The sequence below is a fragment of the Coccinella septempunctata genome, chromosome 9 (genome assembly GCF_907165205.1).
Source record: "Coccinella septempunctata chromosome 9, icCocSept1.1, whole genome shotgun sequence".
NCBI classification, from domain to species: domain Eukaryota; kingdom Metazoa; phylum Arthropoda; class Insecta; order Coleoptera; family Coccinellidae; genus Coccinella; species Coccinella septempunctata.
Genome location: NC_058197.1, coordinates 16,191,613 through 16,214,982, shown reverse-complemented (window position 1 = coordinate 16,214,982; position 23,370 = coordinate 16,191,613). Strand labels below are relative to the sequence as shown.

The window sequence follows — 23,370 nt, the reverse complement described above, 5'->3', positions numbered from 1 at the left end:
TTTGTGAATGATTTCTGGAGGTTAGTATTTTTACCTATAATTTTTTTCCTGTATGATAAAATAAAAAATTTCAATTTAGGTAATTTTATTTTGGTTGCGAAAAGTTCAAGGCATTCCTCATCAATCATCGTGATGAAATTCAACTAAAATTTTTGGTTATGTCAGCTGTCAATCACCCCACGTGTACCATTTAAACATTATTTGAACTACTACTGAATTTGTTACTTTTGAACTTCCACAGATACATTTTTAGTTCCAATTATATTGACATAAGTAGTTCAAAACGCACTTAAACAGCTTTTGAACTATTTCAACCTAGCAAATAACCTAAATTATAATTATCAAAATTTTGAATAAAAATTATTTAAAACACTTCAAACGAAGGTAAGAATCTTGAAATTTCATAGTCTGTTTCTGAAGTATTTCACTGATTGATTTCCCGTTCATTCGATGTTTAACTTTTCCTTTTCAGAATAACTGAGTAACATGTGGCCTGAAATAGAACTCGTTAAAAAAGAAAATCGCCACGAAATAGTCTTAACAGGAACATCTGTTAACGATAGGATAAAAGAAGATGGCTTGGATGATTCCTTATTCGATTTAACAAGCTTAAATTATCTCTGTATACACGGAACAAGTATCACCGGATTTCCAGATCGTGTAACCAATCTCACGAACTTACAAATATTGTCCTTACATGACAATAAGATCGACACGTTGAACCCATTGATAGGAAAGCTTCATAAATTGAAAACTCTAGACCTATCTGGAAATCAGCTCACAGAAATTCCAGATATATTCGATAAGTTAGAACAAATTGTAACGATAAATTTTTCAAGGAATAAGATAACAAAATTTCCCACCTTGATGAATAATAAAAAATTAACTGAATTGAATTTATCGCATAATGAATTAGAAGAATTTCCCTTAGTTTGTAATAGTGAGTTAACTAATTTAAGCGAGTTGAAATTGGGTCAGAACCAGATTAAGTCTATTCCCAATGAGATAAACTGTTTGCCTGCGTTGAAAATTTTAGACGTCGGTTCTAATAAAATAACGAGCCTTCCAGGTAATCTGGCTGATTGTGGGAAATTAAAAGGTAGGATATTCAACCTCTACCGATTCCTTTCTAACAAAATTTGATTTCAGAAATAAATTTGAAGCAAAATCCTATATCGGATCGAAGATTATTAAAACTCATTGACCAATGTAGAACCAAACAAGTTTTAGATTATGTAAAGCAACATTGTCCACGGGTTCAAACAAATATTTCGACGAATCAAAAGAAAGGGAAGAAAAACCAAAGGATATCTGAAAGTGCTGATGAAACCTCAACAGTTCCCGAGTATAAGTATAAGATAGAAATTTCCCATGCCAAAGAGGACTGTTTAGTAACAGTTTCAAAGAAAGTGGAAACTGTGAGAAAATACATAATCTGTTGTGTGGTACAGGGAGTTGTTTTCAATGAAAGTACTTTCAAAAAATTCATCCAACTACAAAACAAGATACATGAAAATGAATGTGGCAAAAGGAACTCAGCAACTATAGCAACACATGACTACAATAAATTGGTGAGATATTTTCAGTTAATAATTAATTGACTTCTGAATGTTGATTTTATACCCGTTAAAATTTTTTGCATAGATCCAAACCTACACATTGTTTCTGAACACTGTAACATTTACATCTTTAAGGGCGATGGACAATTAACATATACAACGATGAAACCAGACGAGTTGAAACTGAAACCATTGAATAGAAGTAGAGAGATGACCGGTAGAGAACTTTTTGAAAAACTACAAATCGAAGCCGAGAACTTTAGAAAGGAAAAAAAAAGAAACACATACTCAGGCATCCACAGATATTTGTATCTGATAGAGGGAAAACCTGAATTTCCATGTCTTGTTAATTCAAAGCAGGAAGTGATTTCATTTCCACCTATAACAAATGCGGATATTTCCAAGGTATGTAAATTTTCATTATGATCTACAGGTTATCACTACAAACGCAAGTTTAAACTAAATGATTGAGAGTTTCATTCATGGATATTTCAAATTTGCTGTGGAAATGGTCCAAATTGATGTTTCAAATAGCTTTGTTTCTCATGTATAACGTGGCAACAGTCCTGTTCATAGTTATAAACCCCTAACATTATAATTATTATGTCAGAGAATTAAGTTATGTCTTGTTTACCCAATAAAAGTTGGTATTTTTAAGAAGCCATCTTCATTTATCTAAATGTTTCGAATCTGTTGCCCTTTATCATCTGTGTAATCTGTATTTGTTGTTGCCAAATGGTGAAATGCAAATGAAGCCTTTTGAATTTTGAATCCCCTAAAAAAAAATTTTTCAAGTGTAAGGTTGAAGTTATGTGCTTGTAATGCGAAGTTATGAAGATATCTGAAAAAAAATCCACTTTTGTTTGAAAGACAATTCCCCATTTAGTTGGCAAGTATTTATTTTTTTCAACACAGTTTTTGTTACTGGTCTAGTAATTCATTTGTCGTAGTTTACTTAAATACTATTTTAAACGTGTACAATTTTTGGTATTACAATATTAGTAAACAAATACATCTAAATTATGAATAGAAATATTAACAATAAAAAGATTTTCTCCTAAATGTAGTGTTAATGCTACAGAATTGAAAAAATACTCTATATGAAATTATGAAGCTTCATTCAGGCATCGGAACTAAAAAGCATGAGGAAGATATTTCATTAAAACTATGAGTAACTAAGAAATTAGAAACTTAAAACTAAAACACATTCGAAATTTCTCATTCAGACAGACAGGAATTGATGAAAATACCAAACTTCACAAGGATTTTTGGAATCTTCTTCTCATTCATTCATTCATTCATTTCATTCTTCTCATTCATTCATTTCATTCTTCTCATTCATTTATTTATGTTTTTCATTTGATTAATAATAATAATAATAAAGTAAAGTAATTCCTGTTGGCGAATCACTCATTCAATTTCAGTTTGTTCATTGATTTATATATTATACTATATTCAATTTTTTTGCGTGATCTGATGTTTTGAGGGTGGATAGATTAGTTTTATTATTGAATTTCAGTGTAATCTGGGAGCGCCAATAGAAAATATTTTATTTTGATTCTCACTAACTTGACCACCTCAAAAAAAATTACGTACTTCTATCTTAAAATCAATGCTTGTTAGTTCTTTGCTGTATAAACCTGACATTTATCTCAGCAAAGAACATGGGTTTAGTGCACTAATGCATATAACAATTGAAATAACTTGGCACCTTTATCACACCTTGGTAATGAGAGTTGAATGGCCTAAACCATGGCAGTTTGCACCTAGAAAATAGTAAGAACACTAAATAAAAACTGCCACAAAATTATGCGGAATTTTTTCTCATTAAATGACAATGAATTTATATCCACCAAGGACTGATTCAATAAAGAATCTGGGAAGAGCTTGATGATGATATCAATAAACCTAAATCAAATGGATACCTCAATTTTTTTCTAGAAAGACCATGAGTTGTATACACCATTCATACTTTACAACATCACATTGATGAAAACGTTAAAAATTGTGTATTTATATCGTGAGATACATAATAAATCGGCTTTAAAATTCATTTTAGAATTATTAACTATTATACCCTTAATCTACTGTGATTAGGATTAATATATATTTTCTAGTTTAATTCTACTTAACAGCGTTCGTAAGTAGTTACACTAACCTTCAATTATTTTTAAAATAATCAATATACACTAGAAATTATCCCTATAGGCACCAATCGTCACTTTATAGTATATAAATTGACACTTGTCAACGCTTTTGAATGCTACACGTGCTCGCGCCCTTCCATCTAGCAGCAATTGAGCACAGAGCAAAGATTAGGCACAGAGTATGGCGTATTCTTCCATAGAATCTACCAATGGCGGGATTTCATCATTTTGAATTATCTCTTTCCGATTTTATTCACTGATTCCAATAGTCGCGCGATACTTCCCAGTTATTTGTTTGATCATTGTTATCTTTTGATTTTGATTAATTTTATCACTTTAAGCTCAATCCGATTCTCTACAGTGACTTCATATAAAGTCACTGTACGATTCTCTAAAAGCACCCGCCCTCTGTAGGGGGAGCAAGTGTCAGTATTTGTCAATACTTTTCACACTTCGTTCACAAAATTAGTAAACAAAGTCTTAACTTAACACTTGACTTTATTCACAAAGATGGTAAATAAAGTCTTAACATTTGACTTTGTTCACAAAGTTAGTAAACAAAGTTTTAACACTTGACTTTGTTCACTACAATAGTGAACGAAGTCTTGGCACTTTTGATAGCTAAAAAAAGGATGTTATACTCAAATAATTCTGATAATATCAAAGGATTTTTTTCAGTATTAACAAATTCTTTTATAATATAAAGTACCGAATAAACAATCAAAAACAAAGAGGTTGATTGTTTATTCTTTCATTATCAAAACCAACCCTGACAAACTGGTTGATTGTTTATTATTTATTTGCCTCTATGATATTATTCTATTATGTTAATCTGTTGGTGTCTTTTCGAACACATCTTTTCAATAGATATGCCATTCGAATCCATAAACCGATTAGGTATAATGTACATGATACCCAGAAAACATAAAAAGAGATAAATATTTCTAGTACACATAATGGTTTTTCATTTAAAATATACTGAATTTTTATTTTTCAGATGGAAGTTAGCACTACTGATTTATTCTTAGAAGTAACAAGTTCAGAGTCACTTCAGATCTGTAAAAATGTCATGGATAATCTCCTCAGAGAGATGGTGTTACTTTTTGAGGCCGATTTGAAGGTCCTTCAAATTAGAACAGTTGACGAGGAAGGAACAATGAAGAATGTGTATCCTTCGAAAACTGATCTCAATTTTAAAGATCAGAAACTGATTCAGGTTATAAGGAGTAACTGATGCATTAAGCAGGTCTTTTTTCTTTTCATTTACAATAATTATTTCTGTTGTTTTTTTTCTGCAACCTGCTAATTTATTGAGCATTCATTGTTTTGTTTTATCGCTGAGATTGTTTCAACCATTGACCGATTTTAATTTATTTTGTACCTTTATTTTTCTGAATAAACTATACCTTTGGAACCTGAATTCTTATTATTTTCAACAAATGCCCTGATGAAAATATTAATAAATAATAAGCACTATCTAGATCAAGAGCTATTCGAACTTATCCATACAAAATAGAAAGTGGGGAAAATGAAATATGTAATAATGAAAAAATTAAACAGACCAACATTTTTTTTGTAAATTAAAAGCATTTTCGTGTATAAATTCATTGGCAATATCAATTCAATCAAGAAAAATATATCTTACAATTAGAAAGTAATGGCTGAAATTTCTCAGGTCTATTGGCGTTTGCTTGCAAGCAATAAAGTTCTGTTTTTCATTATTAATAGATTGAACATTGATTATTAAAATTAAACGAAACTAACTATAAAATATTGAGTTGTAATAAATTATTAAAAGTAAAATGACTCTCACCATCAGTCCTGCTACTCCTGCAGTAGACTTGTCTATGGTAGACAATGTAAAAGGATCACGCTGTAGACAAAACAACAAAATCTCTGCGCCAACATTACAGCAACCTGTGTAATCTCAATAAACCTCTTGTGCATGCGCTCCAGCATAGATGGCACTGCCTGTCCTGTAATTGAAATTCAATGAAAATGATGATTTTTTTTAATGTTATGAACTGTTTCGGAATACAGTAAATTAAAATTGAGAAAACAAATAGTTGAATGTTACGTATATCTATATTTGCGTAGAAAAAATTACAAACTGCCCCTCTTGAAATATTAGATTAGTAATATGACACAAGCATTTTAAGTGAACCTCCAAAACGTTATTGTAGAGCTATGTACTAGTTTCAAAATCGACCGAAGCTGTATTATTGTAAATATTTGAAAATTTAACTTTTTTTATAACTCCAGTTTCTGTGGTTTTAGAAACGGAAGTCAGAGTTTGTCTATGGTCGAAACGTGGTTAGAGATTTCATAGAGAAAGGGAAAGAGGAGAGTAGTCAATTCAGTGTTATTCATGGGCGACACGTTTTGTGGCGCCCCCCTTGGCAACTGGAGAAACTAATCAGAAAAAATTTGCGCGGTAAATTCAAATAACGGCCTCGTTTTTGAAATAATATTTACCAAGTTCGAAAAATACACTCCGTCGCCTCTCTCTACTCCTATTGTTCTTTTTATCGAGTTTAGTGGGAAAGATTCGATTAAAAGAACGATAGGAGTAGAGAGAGTCGATGGAGTGTATTTTTCAAACTTGGTAATTATAGATTTTTAGACGAATCATGAAATAGTGTAATAAAATAGGAAATCAACTGAAATAAATATATATTCATGAAAATATTAGAAAATTACATTTGTATAGAAAAAATATACAGAAAATTAACCGAAATGAATATATAATAGAAATATTTGACAATAACAACTATAATTACAATATTGTACAGGATACATTATATAAAGGAACTGATCTTGTAAAGGGTTGAATGGATAAATAATATGGGCCAAACTAAACACAAAAACTGAACTTTGATATACATGAATAACTGAATTTGATGGATTCAGGCTTTATTTCTATGTGGTCATATCATATTGTATATTATCGTAATACTTTCTTACAATTATTAGAGAAATACATACCATACTCCAATTAATCATGAACAACCAAGTCCACATGTTCTTCACATGTAAACCAGAAAAATGTTACATGCGACTTCAAAAATAATATCAACTTAGGGGTTATCGATGCAATATGTCCAAATGGCGATACAATATGCCATTCTCATCATTTTCATAACTCTTGTTAGATTTAGAAATGGTCAAATATCAAATTATTGCAGTTTTATATGATGTAATAATAACAAAAGCAGCAAACATATTTCCCGGAGGATCTCCTAGATTGGGACTTCTAGTTCTCAAAAACTTGAATCCCCGGTCCCTACAACTTTTGTGTGGCATTTATTGTTTAAAGCCATCCAGACTTGAAAGCCATTTGAGTCTTTCTTGTTTCTTCTAGGCATGGGATCTGAAATAAATTATTCTATATTTTGGTATCCAAAAAATGAATAACATTTCGCAATTTTGTAAAATCAAGCAATACATAATTTTAATTGATTATAGAAATAGAAATATATACAAAAACTCACCATGTGTTCAAAAGCAAACAATTTCTTTTTCGGGGAATAAACAAAAATCTCGAAATACTCTTTTGCATTAAACAAAACAAACTCAGACGGAATGACGGAAATCAGCTGACTTGAGTTCTGTCATAGATTACAGATTTCTTTCATCCACATCCACTAGTTCTTGAACTGGCCACCAAACACTAGCGCCATTTCCGACGGGATTCCAAAAATTCTTAACCTAATTCTAAAAACGTGTCCCCCGTGTTGCCTATCTATTCGGCAGTCTCTCTTTTCTCTTGTCTCTGGAGATTTAAACGAGACCATTTTTTCAACGAATGCGTACCCTGAGAAAATTACTTTTTTACTCTGTGAAAAAAATCTCGTTGACAATTTGAGACTCCTGCACGAGGATTGTTGCAAAACATATGTGAATAAAATTGTTGAGGAAGATAAATGAAAAGGTATATGTATAATTCATGAAGGTACTGCACTACACAGCTATGAGCAAAATGGTGAAAATGGAGAGTTCTTGCTCAATGTTACAATGTGTAATCAACTCTGAAAAAAATGGAAAAGAAAACTGATAAATTGATTCTGAATGGTTGTGATGGTATAAACTTCGGAATGTACAATTCCATGATGAGGACGAGGAAGAAAACGAGAATGGAGAAGCAGACATGATGAGGATGGCATGGTGGTTGGCATTTCCACCACACAAAAAAAAGGTGACAATGATGAACTGGCTATTCATGGGTTACCCAATGTTTTTAACGATTTTCAACGCTTTTAAATAATCTGAAATTGCTTGTTGGGTCACTTCTGATGTAGGTTCAAATTTTTTTTGCTTTTGACGAGAATTGATCTCCAATAATACTTTTAATTCCATGGCTTAGTACACCCTGAGACTTCCACCAGGTCCTCTGTCTTCCTCAGTCGATCTTTGGAGTTCCTGGGTAGTTATATCTTGGAAACCACAAAAACGTCCCTGTAGAGACCACATTTTTGGCAACCAAAGGCTAATTTTCCTCCTCTAAGAAGAATTACCCCTTATTTGGCCCCTCAGGGAGTCATTAAAACAATGAAATGTTCTGCGAATTTGATCCTGATCAATCCAAATTTGACTGGACCAAAATTTAACCAAAAGACCCTACTTCTACCCAAATTTAGGCAAGATATTAGATCGAAATGCTGATAGTTCCGGCGATCACTTCGCGAGTGTGCTACTCATACAGTACATCGACAACCCCCCTGGGGCTTCCATGGGTCCGAGGTTTATAAAGAAAGGGCATTGCTGGAGGAATAATAGAGAATATTTCCTCCACGTTTTGCAGCCTCTATATTGGGGTAAAATCTCTGGGGGGTAACCAGAACAGACAGAAGGGAAATTCCACTAGCTCCACCTTCCCCTTGAACTGTGTCGGAGTGCGCATTGTGCGTCGTGCAGTTCCGGTCAGAGCCTGCTTGTCTTTCATGTGAAGAATGTGTGATTTGCATCTATGTGTACCACCATTCATTAACTTACTCACATTCATTAGTTTTATATATTGATCATATTCTAAAGCCTATTGTTAGCCCTACCATATTTTGTGTTTATTTAAGACTTTGTACTCACATATTTATGTATTAAGTCTCATGTTAAGCCATGTAGAACTAGAACATGAATAAAAGCTTCATACAGCGGTCTAACCATAGGAGGAAAAGAGTAATCCTCCTGAGTAACGCTTCTGATCTTGCACAGTAGTGGTGCCTACATCAGGAAGCTTCTAAAGCTGTCAGTTAATGCTGACGCTACGAATATCTTTTCTACCGCTTGAGGAAGTCGGTAGATAAAACATGTAGGCTCTGGGGACATCTGAATAGTATGCAGGTGTCCAGAGCTGGCTAGCTCAAGATCTATTTGGTCTCCCATCTGAGTTGTTTTTGCTGCTATGTTGCCTACAGATCGCCGTCCTTCAAAAAGGATGGCTTCAAGCAGTTAACTTCATCAATCCTCCAAGTTGCTAGTCCAAAGCATTTTTGCGTTGGCTAGCATCAAAGGCGAGGTGATCTGGAGTTTTATACTCCTCCCCACATAATCTACACTAAGCGTCGGCTAAGCACGAAGCTTTTTATTTAGTCAAGCTCTGTCCTAACCCAAGAATATCTCCTTGATATTCTTAGGTTGGCCTTATGGGCTAACCTATCTGTCGCAAGATGAAGAGTTGTGTCTTGGTCGGGCACATTCTCATAGCTTCAGCGATGCAAACGCAGACGAGCCTTTGTGTTTTGCTAGGGTTTTCCTCGTACTATTCTGACTTGCCTTGGCATGCCAGACTTTTGCTTCATAAGTGATTAGAAGTAGAACAAGAGGTCCAAGTGCTGGGGAAGCTTCAGGTTTAAGCTACTACCGATTTAATTATCTTCTTAAGTGAGGAATAATGAAGGATAACTCCAAATCTTCTGTAGCTTTCGTTAAAATTACAACATGTTGGCACTTTAGGGTTATTCGTGAGAAAATTAACGTAAGAGTGGTGACTCTTCAGAAGGATGCTCCAAATGGGCATCCCAACTAACGTATTGCTTCGGCAGTTATGGCAGAGTCAACCTGTTGACTCTGGTTATGGTGTTTGTGACTAAGTGGTGACTCCATCACTTAATTTCTGGATAAAACAAATGAAAATGGACAAAATCGAACGGTTCTGTTGGAGGCAGCAGCCTCAAACTCTCCAAAGCTGACCGTGTGGAGCGTATGATGCGGTTTTTGTGCGCGTAGAAGGCTCCCGGTGGATCCATTCACCGGAGTGTCGACTCCCATTGACGGCCCCGTTCTCCGCGCCGCGGCCGACAGCGCCAGAATGAATGGGAATCCTCCTTCCTCGAAAAGGCCGGTTGCAGCGGGTGCACCGGCACGTGGTGCGCGGAGAGCCAGCGTGCTACTCCGCGACCAGCCCGCGTCGATCAGGACTCGCGACTCGATCCGCGCCAGTTTCTCATCGTTGCTCGCGCGAGCCAGGCGAAAATCCGGATCGAAGGACCAGTCGCGAAGGGCCAGGACGTGCGGTTGACGGGCGCGGAAAAGTTTTTCTCGTTGGATTTTGAGTTTGATCGAGCGGCCTTTTTGATTCGGTCTGGCGGTATAGTTCATGTGGCCACAGTTTGGGATTTTTCGATTTGTTTCATGCGGTAAGTCGCCAAGGAAAAAGTTTTCAGAAGTTGCTAAAGGGGGCTGAAAAAGTGCACAAGGGCTGTTCGCTTTTCTGTGGGACAAGAACATGATCCACACTATTTCCTACGAAAGATTTGATTCGCCTCATTGATCCTATTTTGGGGAGTTTCCTAGGTTTTTCTTCTTTTGATGGCCAAATAGTCCTCGATAGGAGTGTTTTTCTCTGATTTTTTTTATTTAATCTCCCCAATAACTCCAAGAATCGATTGAGGACATAAAAGTTGTATAGCTTACAATACTAGTCAAATTGGGATTCAATGAGAGTTTATTTCCTAAAAAAAGTTTTCATCAGTGAGCTAGTTAGCTTATCTTAGGGTTCCTCTTTAAGTGAGATCAGTGGTTAAAAAAGTGTCTTCAAGAGGGGAGTTCTTGTATTTTTTCCACTTGGTCGTATTGCAGAAGTAAAACAAAATTAATTCGAAAACAAACAATTTTTGGCACTGCATTTTTGCATTAGCGAATTAAAGTCCCTTGAAGATATCTTCTTCGATTTTCCGGCTGTTTTTTTGTTTTGTATGGAAAACAAAGCACAGAAACCTCAGAGTATTTGTGTGATTTTTTTGCTCGTTCCATGTCAACTTTTTTCAGATTTAAGTTTGATCTCATCAGTAATAAGGAAGTAGCAATAACCAAAGCTGCTTATAAATCTGGTCGAACAGATACAACAGAAGATATAACATTTCAAAAAGTACCATTTGGAAGATGAAAGAGAGAAAGGTCCTCGATTTTACTCACAATAGATTCTGTCTGTTAGAAAATCTATACAGGTAAATGTAATTGAATAGTTTTTTACCAAATAAGGACGGAGAAAATATCACTCCTTCAATTTTCCATGCTTGGTTCATTTCTGAAACGGTTTCACTGCAAAAATCTATATCTAAATTTTATAGAGCTGCAAATTTAAACCGTTATAACAGATCTCTTCCACGGACAATGAAAACAAACAATCCTAACCTTTCGATCCATTAACGTCCATCGAAACACCCATCGGGGTAAAGTGCGAAATTTTACAACTCGTAAACAATAAAATGTGCTTTTGTAACTTCTAATGATCATCGCGGTTTGTTGTCCTCGTTCGTTACTCTGCAATAGATACAATTAACGACGAGCTAAGATCCGGACAAGGACGCAAGAGGCACTTAACATTTAGAACGGCAATTTGCGTTATCGTAGCAGGCGGGAATTGGCCTTATGTACCTGGTGGACACGTGAAAATCACCGCAGACTACTCATGGATGTATTTTGGTGTATTACCCATAATGATTCAATAAATAGGTCAAACTCCCAACTATCTCATCTTTTCTTAGTATAGAGGAAAACTTGGTACGTTGCAATAGCTGTAAATAGAGAAATTTGCAATCTTCATAAGGCTATCTGTTTCTGCCAAAGTTGAGGCCTTTTCTTCTGGTGAACCTCAGCTTCCAATTCGACATTTGGGGTGGAAAATCATCATCCAAGAGTCCTGACTCACTTCAGAATCATCTGTCCCTTTCGTTCCTTCGAAACGGATTGAGATCGTCTGAATTTCTCTCGTTTCGATCCCAGCTAATCTATCTATTTTGTCGCTACCGAAATGAGGTGTGAGTATCATCTTGAATAATTCATAGATCGAAGTGGATATGGCTGAACACAAAGCGAAGAAATATTTCAAGGTCCCCGATGATGATCGGGCTCAGTCTTGGAACGATTTGTGTTTCTTAGAAGTCCAGTGATGGATGGGATAGAGTTCGAAATGCACACCACCAAAAAATTTTGTGGAATCTCCTAAAAAAGAGGTCCACGGTGAAAAAGTCATTCGATATCAAAATTCGGAGAGATTTTGAAGTAAAACCCACAAAATTCATGGTCAACATTGTTTTAAATTCAACATTTATTATTTAATTTTACTTTACACAGCTTCACTTTACTCCATTTCAATTTACTCTTCTTAAATCTGTTCTAATTTCCCTCATTTTCACTCCGGTCCACTCCAGTCCACTTGACTCTACTCTACTCGACTCTACTCTGCTCTATTCGACTATACTCTACTCTCCTCGACTATACCCTACTCTACTCTAATCTACCTGACTCTACTCTCTCCTACTATTCTCTTCTATACTTTACTCTTCTCTACTCTTAATATACCCTTTTCTTTACTCGAATGCACTGTACTCTACTAGACTGTACACTATTCTAGTATAATGTACTCTACTGTACACTACTCTATTCTACTAGACTGTTCTGTATTCTAATATACTGCACTCTACTGTACACTACAGTGTACTATACACTACTTGATTGTACACTACTATACTCGACCGTACTCTACTCGACTATACTCGAGTATACTAGAGTATACTCTACTCTACTCTACTCACCTTTACTGCGCTCTAATCGATTCTACTCCAATCTGCTCTTCTCTACTGTACTCGACTCTAATCACTCTACTGTATTTCACTCTTCTCTCTTCTGTAATATACTCCACTGTATTCGAATGCTATGTACTCTACTAGTCTGTACCGTATTCTAGTGTACTGCACTCTACTAGAGTGTACTGAATATTCTAGTGTACCCAACTCTACTGTACACTACTCTACTCTACTCCATCCGACTATACACTGCTCGACTATACTCTACTTGATTATACACTTCTCTACTCGACTGTACTTGATTCTACTCGACTATACTCTACTCTACTCTATTCTACTCGACTATACTCTACTCTACTCTATTCTACTCGACTATACTCTACTCTATTCTACTCGACTGTACTCTACTCTACGGTACTTTACTCTACTCTACTCGACTGTACTCTACTCTGCTCTACTCGACTATACTATACTCAACTCGACTATACTCTACTCGACTATACTTTATTCGACTATACTCTACTCTACTCGACTGTACTCTAGTCGAGTATACTCTACTCTTCTTTACTCGACTATATGTATATTCTACTAGACTATACTCTACTCTACTCTCTTCTACTGCTCTTCACATTTCTCTACTCTGTAGAAATAAACTCAGTATTATTAACACTGTTAATAAATTAGTGAAGAAGAACATGAACTATTTTCAATTTAAGTTCCCATATGAACTTCCCAGGTATAATTTCGGAAATTCCTCATCGCCTATCGATAATTCGATAATTTCAGAACGTGGGGGTAACAAATAAGCGAGTGAAAAGTTGCAGACTTCAAAGGAATCGGAAATAGTTGCCACTCAAACGCAATTTTTACGCCAATCAAGATCCCTTTCATCTCCAGCCGTGGTCTCGAACGGATTTCGAGTAAGGAAAAGTAGAATTACATCCTCCAATCGTCCTCCTTCAAATTGTTCAAGAGCTATTCACTATTCCGATCCAGATACTGGCCCACATCTAAACTTATTTGCGTCGATTTGATTTCGCGGAGATGATTAAATGGCCTGGATGATGATGATGTGTATCCTCTCTCTCCTCTCTGGACATCTGCCAACTCTCTGTGAGATTCATTTTCCTGGGAGTAACTTCCTTGAAATTAAAAATAAGGATCGAAGTGACTCAATACGTTGTTTTTAATAGGATTAGGAGATAACGTTAGAGTGCTTGGAAACTTGAAGAAGGTCAGGTTTCAGATCTGGACGACGAATTGAGATCTTCAGAATTCACCTTTGTTCCTAAGCTCAATGTCATCTTTAGAAAATCGAGGCCAAAACACTACTCTTTGCTCTATGGATCGAATGGATTCTACCCACCCCTGTCTGTGGTCGGCGATAACCTCACTTTTTGTCAAACTGACGTGGTTTTGACATTTGCGTTCGATAAACGTTAAAATGTCAATTTTCTAGCGCTCTTAATAGGGTTTTTAGTGATTCATATTTTATATTTCAGAAATTTCCGAAACAACTTCAAATGAGTTCACTCAGTGTACTCGGAATCAAAAATAACGCGAAAAGATTAGACGCTCATTATATAATATCCACTTGATTACGATTTTTAACAGGGTTCGAGAAAATAAACAATATCGTGATTATACGAATAAGCCACTGTATAAATTTAAATTCATCAATGTTAACTTGGGATACACACACATGAAATCATAATATGTATCAGTTTAACTGATAAAAATCCATTCATCGCGAGCTAATTGACGTAGATTTATCATTAATCGTATGATTTTTATTTGTCTCTGCCTTTACATCGCTTCTGCTTTCCCTGCTATTTTGGGTGATGTAATATCCAATCGTAAATATACAGGGTGACGTACAGGAAACCGAAATTCTGCCTATTTTTATTGGAAGGAAGGCATTTCAATTCACATGCGCAGGAAACGGCAGGATTGCCAATAAGAGAAACTTAAAAAGCACATTTGACAATTTTCGAATTTCGTCAACTGTTGCATAGCAAATTTGGCTCCAGTCCAGGCTTCTTGTAATCGTCGATATCTGCAAGGAACTGAGCGTGGAATTGATGTAACGTCTTTATTTTTAGTTCCTGAATTGTATCGATTTGTAGTATTTGTATAAGGAGTGGATTTGGGTGCAGATGTACCTGGGTTTATTTTGGTTGAAACTAATTGTAAACTTTCGTATTGTCGTATCGTTAACGTTGTTTTAATTCAGGATAAGGTTTTGATGAAGCTAGTTACCAGTTCGTTGATCCTTCTTACAACTGCGGCCTTATTTAACGAACGACATCCTGGAAACTGGAAGCTGGAGCTGGTTGTCAAATTTTGCTGCTGGTTCAGTCGGAAACAAGAGGAGGGTGCATGAAAGAGACGAAGCGAGGGACGTGGCTGTCTTAGGTCATGTAGCAATGGATCTTACCCTTACTACTAGGAAATTATCCGATATTTCTGATGTTTCACGCACAACAAGCATGAGAATCCTTGAATAACATGAATACCTTCTCCCACACGCAGATGTATTGTGATTCAATTATGGATTCTCATCATTAACTGATTCAAAAGTGTTTGTACAGTTTATTCACCGAGCAAATGATCTTTTTTTTAATTGTATCTCGCTCGAGGGGTTCATGAAAGAAAAGGTGGTATGCCAAGTTTCATTTAACAGAGATATTCATTCGATCCACGATGTTTCCTAATTGGAATTGAGCCACGAGCGCGTAATTATGTCGGTGAAAGCGTCCATTAGAATTAAGATAAACGTCTAAAGAAAAAACAGCCAAAAACTATTTTCCTCCAAACCAAACAGGTACCAATTTATCATTTCGATCTCTCCCATGCCAAACCAATAATTAACCCAAAAATGTATGCATTTTAAATACCGACAAGTCCTTACACATATCAGACATCGAAAAAATATCACGAAAACGTTCAAAACAGAAATGATTGACCACGAATAAGTGAGACAAGAATAAAATGGCAAATACTCGAGAATCGATCTTTGAAGATAAAGATCTCCGAAATTGGACCTTGCAGGCTCTGGATCAGCTCTGTCTCAATCATTTATCAAACCTCTTCAGTTTAATTAGGAGGTAATAGGAAGATATTGCAAGGTCTACCCATTTCACATATAGAATATATAATATGACGGTTATGTCTTGAAGTCCCTCATAAGTTTTTTGTTTCTAATTATGTATCGCCTTCAGGCGTTCACTATAATTTAGATGATAGATAAATTATTATTGATTCGGATTAGGGGGGAAGGTATAATACAACACTTTCAGAAATCTTGGCGGAAAGATTAAAGACTGACACCTGTCATTTGAACGAAATTCGATATGGAACTGAAGAGGATACTTGGGAATTCTGAAATTTAATTATGGTTTTGATGTTGGAAGGCCAACAACTGGACATTTTGCGTGAACTTACCATCCAATTATTCAATAACCATTAATTTCAGCTAGAAGAGGAGTCGACGATTGAAATTGGCGAGGATGTTCTCAGCACATCCTTCATCAGTTGATTTAAATTCATAAAGTTTTTTCTGAATATCTAGAGTTATTATTCAACAATAAAAAGAAATCTTTCGCCAACTTCTGCTGAAATAGAAAATAGTATAGGTCAACAAAGCAATGCTTTGTTGTGTGGATGATTCTGGGCCATTATTATTGTCTTCCAGTCAAGCCAGAGTTGCTTTAAGAGGATTTAATATGGGTGCTAGTCATGAATCAGCGAAAAAATTCCCAGAGAGACTGAAACTGTAGACCGGCTCCCGGATTATTGTCCCTCATCTGTACAGTGCAATGTAACACATCTCAACCGGAGGATGGTGTGGCGAGAAAGCCAACCAAGACTGAATCAAGCCTCGCTTACTCTGTAGAATCCTACACCTACACTTGACATTGATATTGGTTGATATCTTTTCAATTTCTACCCTTCAAAATTAGTCGACTGGAGCCAAATCTAAGAGAATTATCAGTCACTATGTCCCTGAACCAAAGTTCCACCATTTACCTGGAAAAAAGGGAGGTAAATGGACAATTTTTTTCCTGAGTTCGATTCAAAAATTGTTTTTTCTGATAAGCCAGCACTGAAGGACTTTCAAAGAGGTTCATCCACCTCAGGATCGGCCACTCGACGTACGGGAAACATAATTCAATTAGAACATAGGCTATACGTTCTCGTGAATCTAAATAACCGCAACAGTTCAAACAAACAAATCACTCAGTTCCCTATTGCCAAACTAGCCATCGATTTAGATGCTTTCTTAAACTAGGTTACGTTTCCAAACGCGAGACTTGAGAAACTAGGTGAAATGGACGAAAATCATAACAATGTGTCCCTTATGCCGATGGAAATAGTAACATATTTTTCGTTATCTTCAATGCCGTTTTATCTCCGTCATTGTTGTTCTTGCTCCACAGATAAAGTGCCTCTTGCAAGATATAGAGACACTGCAGTTTGTGTGACATATGCACTGGCACCAAATAGTGTTAAATCATCATTTCGATGCAACGCTACTGTTTACAAATATACTGCAATATTTTCAATAGACTCGGGGTCAGGGGGAATTCGATACGTAGTTTTTATGGTAGTGATCGAGAATATCAGATTCCCATCGTTGATAGGTTCAGTATTGGCGGAAAAATACACTGCTAAAATATTGAATTGGATATTCAAGAGAACACACTTCTTGTACTTGAATTTTCAGTATTACTGTGAGAGGTATCCCAAATTGGCTTCCAGTTTTGTCATTATGACCATGAGGTACCATAAAAATACCTATCTAATGTATATTTGAACGTTTTGTGAAATAAAAGTATTCCTCACATTTTCTCGTAAAATGCGCAGTTTTTGAGTAATTCGATATTCAAAAAATAAAAAAGTATCTGTGAAATATGAAAAATTGGGTACTTTGGCTGAATGCAACTCTATTTAAAAGATCCACATATGTGTAGAGTCATTGAGCTAGTTATACTGAAGGTAATTTTGATTTTCCAGGGGTGGCACAGGTCATTATGAAAACTTAAAATGGCTATATCGTTTTATCAGGGCCGTATCGGAAAAAATGGTATAGGAAAAAAGTGTTTCTTTGGACCTCAAGCATCTACTGTTGAAATATTTGTACGAGACAAAGACTCACCCTGTATATTTAACCGATTGTGATAGAATCAATTCTCGTCAGATGAAAAGAAGTACCTCTCATCTAAAACCCACGCCGATGGCATCGAGTGGCCGTAAATCAACATGGAAGTGTCATAATCGATCGGTCTAGTAAACGAGGCAACCTATTTAGACTCCAAATCACAATGGCGATAATCACGCACCGCTAAGGACGCCGCAAATCGCTGGTCAACGCCTACTACTACTATCGTCGGTAAACCGACATATCCGATGCCCACGTGGACACGAATTTGTGTTACTTTTTCGCCATTATTCATCCTGATGGTGCAGTTTAGGTCCAGATCGATGGGTCCTGTTGTGTAAGACCCGTCAGTTCTGCCTACATCACCGAGGGTTTAGAAATACGCCGATCTGAAGAGGCGACACCAATCAGGTGGTATTTAGGTATTGGGTAATGCAGAATCGCTGTGGTAATGCGTCTACACTCTTTGCTTCGCTTTCAGATGGTGCCATATTGAAGTCTTCTATGAAAGCCTCTCCTATACCCCTGTAGTCTGTCTGGCGAAGTTGAAGTTTGGCCGGAATCCCAGCCACTCTTGATCCTCAACCTTCAGAAGGCAGCAGTGACCAACTGGGTTTTCCAGGAAATCTTCAAATCATCCTCTGGTTTCATTCGATTCGAAGAATCGATTTGCTGGCATCTTATATCGAAAAACGTGCAACTTTATCCTTTAACCGAAAGGAAAACAAATCACCGCCTATGCGTGGCCTTGAGTCGTTTATCCGTAAGGCCCATTAGCCCATATGATAAGTTAATAAGCTGTCATTCGACCAGGTAATGAAAACTGGTTGCACCCAACTCACTACCAGCGTCGGAGTGGAAATGTATACGTTCAAACATATCGATGTTATCTGATGAACGCTTAATGGGATGTAAAGACATTGAGGTCTGACGTCAGGGTCGAACTAGGGATATAGGGACGTTTTAAAAAACGTCCAACGAAAACTTGACACCTTTTTTAACGTTTTACAATGCCGTCAATGTAAAATGACATCGAACATGTGGTTTTGATTACCGTCAATCAATTCACACTTCACAGAATTGGATCTGGATCATCCTCATTCAGTTCCTGAACTGATCCTATCTCATAAGGATGGAATTTATGTTGTTTAAGGAGTCTCATGATTGTTGTGCGTGAAATACCAGATACATCGGACAATTTCCTAGATATAAGGGTCGGATACATTGCTACATGACCTAAGACAGCCGCGTCACTAGCTTCGTCCCTTTCATGCACCCTCTCTTTATTTCGCCAAATGAAGCCGCTGTTGTTTTATCATATCCAATCTTTCTTCTACAAATTCACAATCCTTCCCTATGACCTGAAGTTCGAAATCGAGCAAAATCCTTCCTTGTCTGCGTTATCGAATTCCGTGCAGTCGTATATCTAAAAATGACCTGCATCCTCAGGAATTCCTTGTACGTCCTTCACTTATCTCGAGTATTTGATATTCATGGCGTTAAACCTAGATCTTGGTTACGATCGCCAGTCTGACCACTATGGGGAATCCGAAACTACCACGGCATCGAATGTATAACGTCCATATTGGATGGCGCTGTTCCCAGTACGATTATCTTATCATTTTCTTTATAATTTGGTTCATTAACCTATTGGTAATGACCCCAGCACCTTTAACTTGAAACCGTACACGTCAATATGGATGTGTGGTGTTAGAATGTAGATAAAATAAGTTGGAAGTGTTACTTTCGATTTCGTTCTTGGAGATACTAATAGAAAACGTTCCTAGGTTTCAATTTTTCTAGTATATTCTATAAGGAGCACAGTGGGGTCCATATTTTTTGTTCCCCATGGTCTAGACAACCAGCTTTTTGCTCCCATAACGATCAAACCTGACCTGACTCTAAATTTTCATCTACGAATGATCGTCGACAGTAATCCACTGTCGATCGTGTGTTTATATATCTTGTACCTCGGAATTATATGCAAATTGGCACAAATAACAATGAGCTTGTGCTTACTCATCTAAATTTTCGTGTAGAATATATATTTGCTGATCATCAGACAGGTATCACGCCATAATTTAAATGTTCCATTTACCACGATGGAGGACAAAATTTGGAGCTGTTACGAAATATCAACAAAACGTAAAAGTAGGCGGTTGGGCGTCCTTGAGGGTCGCCAGGAAGAAGGATATATACGGAGTGGGTCGTTGAAAACGAAACAGCGCCAGCGTAAACAAAAAGTAATATTTTGATGTATTTGCCGGATGAGTCTTCGACTCTTACAGTATTTTAACGATAGATCCTTGAGGTCGAAAGAAACACTTTTTTCCTATACCAATTTTTCCGATTCGGCCCTGATAAAAGATATAGCCATTTTAAGTTTTCATTTTTACCTTCAGAATAACTAGCTAAATCTGTCATACTACAGATTTGTGGATTTTTTAAACAGATCTCCTTGTTTTTCTTGGTACCAACATGACTGGACCCCTTCCATAATCGAATTAGAAATGCGGATTTTCAAAATCCGACAGTCTTATCAGTTATATTTAGACTAACTACCGAATATCTTAATGAACCATTCGTTTGGAACTGGTGATTTGCATAATGCTCAGCCACAAACAGGCTATGAGGAACTGAATGGATTATCTGACATTCTAAAAGGTATCAGCTGAAAAATATGACCTTGGAAAAAACTTTACGAAAAATTTATCTTTTGAAATGATTTGTTATTCATCGATTCACGAATGTTAATGATATGTTGCGAACGGAGTGGATCATTGCGATTGTCTTAGGGTTTTCAGATGCTCTGTTCTGAATTTTCACAGATCATTTGTTTATTGTATCATTTTTCGACCAGCCTTCAATGCTATCTTGACTCTGAGAGGTAGGAAGGTGTAGTAGTTGGACATTGTTTCCTACCAGATGGCATTAGGGTATATTCCTTCACAGTAGTGACTGACATTGAATAGGGAGTCCATCAATTTTTTCCATTTTCGTCGAGATATGTTTCGTGTTGCTCTGACGGGGTCAGATGAGACCGAAACCATGCTCAGCATCGAAATGGTAATTCTGTTTTAATCGGAGTTTTGATTTGGGACTTATCGATTAGGCCAAAGAAACAGAGAACATATTTTTCGAAATTTTCTCGATTGTCCATTGAAAACAAACTAATAATTCTTTCTTTCTTCCAGGTTCGACCTTCTGTGAACAGATATGCGACAGTAGACCATAATTTTCCTACAGAAATCCGTACAATGCTTATAACTGTTAGATTGAGCCAATACATGAGGAATTCAAGTAGTCTTTCAATTATTTCTTCGTATCTGCTGTTTTCTAACACGTAGTTTCGGTAAGTATCCATGAGGGATATCATGGTAATTATTTCTATTTTATGCTTTATTTCCTATTCACATACGATGATGATTGATATCTAGTTAGCCTAGACCAGTTCCATGCATAAAAAAAATATTGCGTTACTATAGCAACGAACAATAACTCTTTAGAAGTTACAGTGTGAAGTTTGAGGTCAAAAAAGTAAACCAGAGTTACGCAATAAATTGAAAGAAAGAAGATGTCCACAGAAATCGTGAAAATCGAAAAATTGGAGTATCGAGCCATCATCAAGTACCTGTATTTAAAAGGGTTAAGAGGTAAGCAGATTTACGAAGATATGCTTAATACCCTTGATGATCAATGTCCTTCGTATGGGACCGTGAAAAATTGGACTGCAAGCTTCAAAAGAGGTAAATTGTCCATTCAAGATGATGACAGATCGGGAAGGCCAGTTTCTGTGTTAGTCCCCGAAAATATCGATGCAGTTCATGACATGATTTTATCATAAAATATTTTGGCATTGAAATTTTGTTTGGTTCTATAGTAGGCTAAGAATTTTTCAATATATCCTCGTACGTTATGAGTAACTTTCTACAAAGGGTGAGTAAAAGAGTAAGAGCACTTCGAAGAGATAGAATTCCTATAAGCTATTATGCCCGTCAAAGCATCGGTGGGCTGATGTAATGTCTGAGGCGGGTCAGCTAAGCGGTTCTGCGGCCGTAACATGTTTAATACAATTTTGGTCTGAGAGGCAGCGAGCAACATTATTTGCTGTTGATACTCTTTGCCCGAACAGAGCCGAATCTGTTCACCGGGTATATTTCCTCTCCACATGGACGTTCCGTCCGATACCAAGCCGTCTGATATTCCCAAAACACAGCAATCTCCGAACTTGACATCCGCGAGGTGTCTGTGCAGCATCAACGCCCACCGCTGGGTATTTACGGTCGGGTTCGATTTTTTCCGAGAGACCAAGGTTGATTCTGCCTCTTTACGATCAACAGACTCCGTGAGAACGGTTTATTTGATCTAACGACCGGGATGTAGCGCCTGGTTTTCGTTATCGTAGCGCGAAAGCGAATCTTTAGGTGGGTTCACGGCTTCGCGTTTAAAATTAAACGCGAGGTCCGATGAACTGGGATCGTCAAACTTTAATTAGTTATTCTATAATGACTACTGGATATTAGTTTCCGATTGCCTAGGATCGATGTTTTCGGCTATTTCTGGACTCGCTCCCAGAACTACGCCATTGTTGTTGTACGATTGTGGAGTAGTCGGAGTACAATGCTCGAAAAGGGATCATGTATGAATTTCCCTTTATTCCAAGCTTTTGTAAGCTTATTTGGGAGGTTTTTTCATCAACTAATTATATCTGGCCAAAATGAAAACCTTGAATTGAAGGATGAATGTCAAATGAGTTGTTGTCTACCCTTGGGTATGTTCCAGATATTCTTCTTCTGTCCTTTATACCCATTACCAATAATAACAAGAGTCTCCATGTTGTAAAACTCATGATTTTTTTTTCAGGTGCAGGTTTTCACAGCGCGTTCCTTTTTTTCGATTAAAAAATGAAATCCAACGGATCTCAGAAGTGCGTGGCCGCTTTGTCGTGCTTGGGAATAGTGGTGCTGTTCGCCATTCTGGCCGTGGTTTGGGTGCAGTTCTATCAGGGTTCCTTCAGCACCTCCCAGTCGGGCAGAAAGATGGGAGGCAGAAGAGATGACCCCATCAACTATACGGTCTCTGCGCAGGTTGGGGAAGCCAGGAACAGACCTAGATTGAAAGGTAAGATTCATCGACCTTGTAAACCTCTTTTTTCTTTTGTTTTTCCCCGATCACGAAAAAACTTTTGGGAGTCCCGAATGGGTTCGGATAATAGCTATGCAAATTTTCGTGGAATGCCTAGCGATAGGTGGGAACTTGAGGCCTGTTAGAAGGCAAGTAATTCTTGCAAATTTATTCCGAGATATGGATGGTCGAATCGTCGTGAATATAATTCGGACATATCGAAGTATTCATCTTGCCGCTATTCTGATTTATCGTTTCGGGTTTCGAAATGGGAAAAGAACACGATATGGGAAGTTTGACTGAAGGAAATTCCGACAATGCGCTTCTTCGATCTAACACAAACGGCAGCTTAAACT

At 36.8% G+C, this 23,370-nt stretch overlaps 2 protein-coding genes and 1 long non-coding RNA gene across 7 annotated transcripts in view; 2 read left to right on the top strand and 1 right to left on the bottom strand.

Moving 5' to 3' along the window:
* The first annotated feature begins 276 nt into the window (after positions 1 to 276).
* On the top strand, positions 277 to 5,120 carry LOC123320583 (leucine-rich repeat-containing protein 47-like). Its single transcript, XM_044907938.1, has 5 exons — positions 277 to 384; positions 473 to 1,099; positions 1,150 to 1,571; positions 1,695 to 1,964; positions 4,704 to 5,120. The coding sequence occupies exons 2-5, from the start codon at positions 487 to 489 to the stop codon at positions 4,938 to 4,940; spliced, it is 1,542 nt and encodes a 513-aa protein (XP_044763873.1). The 5' UTR covers positions 277 to 384; positions 473 to 486; the 3' UTR covers positions 4,941 to 5,120.
* A 1,242-nt stretch (positions 5,121 to 6,362) lies between these two features.
* LOC123320612 lies at positions 6,363 to 7,476 on the bottom strand. Its single transcript, XR_006538781.1, has 2 exons — positions 7,198 to 7,476; positions 6,363 to 7,076 (listed from the first exon to the last, which is right to left on the bottom strand). It is a non-coding gene; the product is annotated as an uncharacterized LOC123320612 (long non-coding RNA).
* An 11-nt stretch (positions 7,477 to 7,487) lies between these two features.
* LOC123320608 (A disintegrin and metalloproteinase with thrombospondin motifs 9) overlaps positions 7,488 to 23,370 on the top strand; it is a 96,434-nt gene continuing 80,551 nt past the window's right edge. For 2 of the 5 annotated variants that reach the window (XM_044907968.1, XM_044907965.1), the window contains exons 1-3: positions 10,143 to 10,338; positions 21,085 to 21,242; positions 22,754 to 23,011. In XM_044907968.1, the coding sequence (XP_044763903.1) occupies positions 22,795 to 23,011 (217 nt within the window). In that variant the 5' untranslated portion in view covers positions 10,143 to 10,338; positions 21,085 to 21,242; positions 22,754 to 22,794. Of the gene's footprint in view, positions 7,902 to 10,141; positions 10,339 to 10,969; positions 11,149 to 21,084; positions 21,243 to 22,753; positions 23,012 to 23,370 lie in introns of those variants that run through there. The other 3 variants (XM_044907966.1, XM_044907967.1, XM_044907969.1) reach the window with 3 other exon arrangements.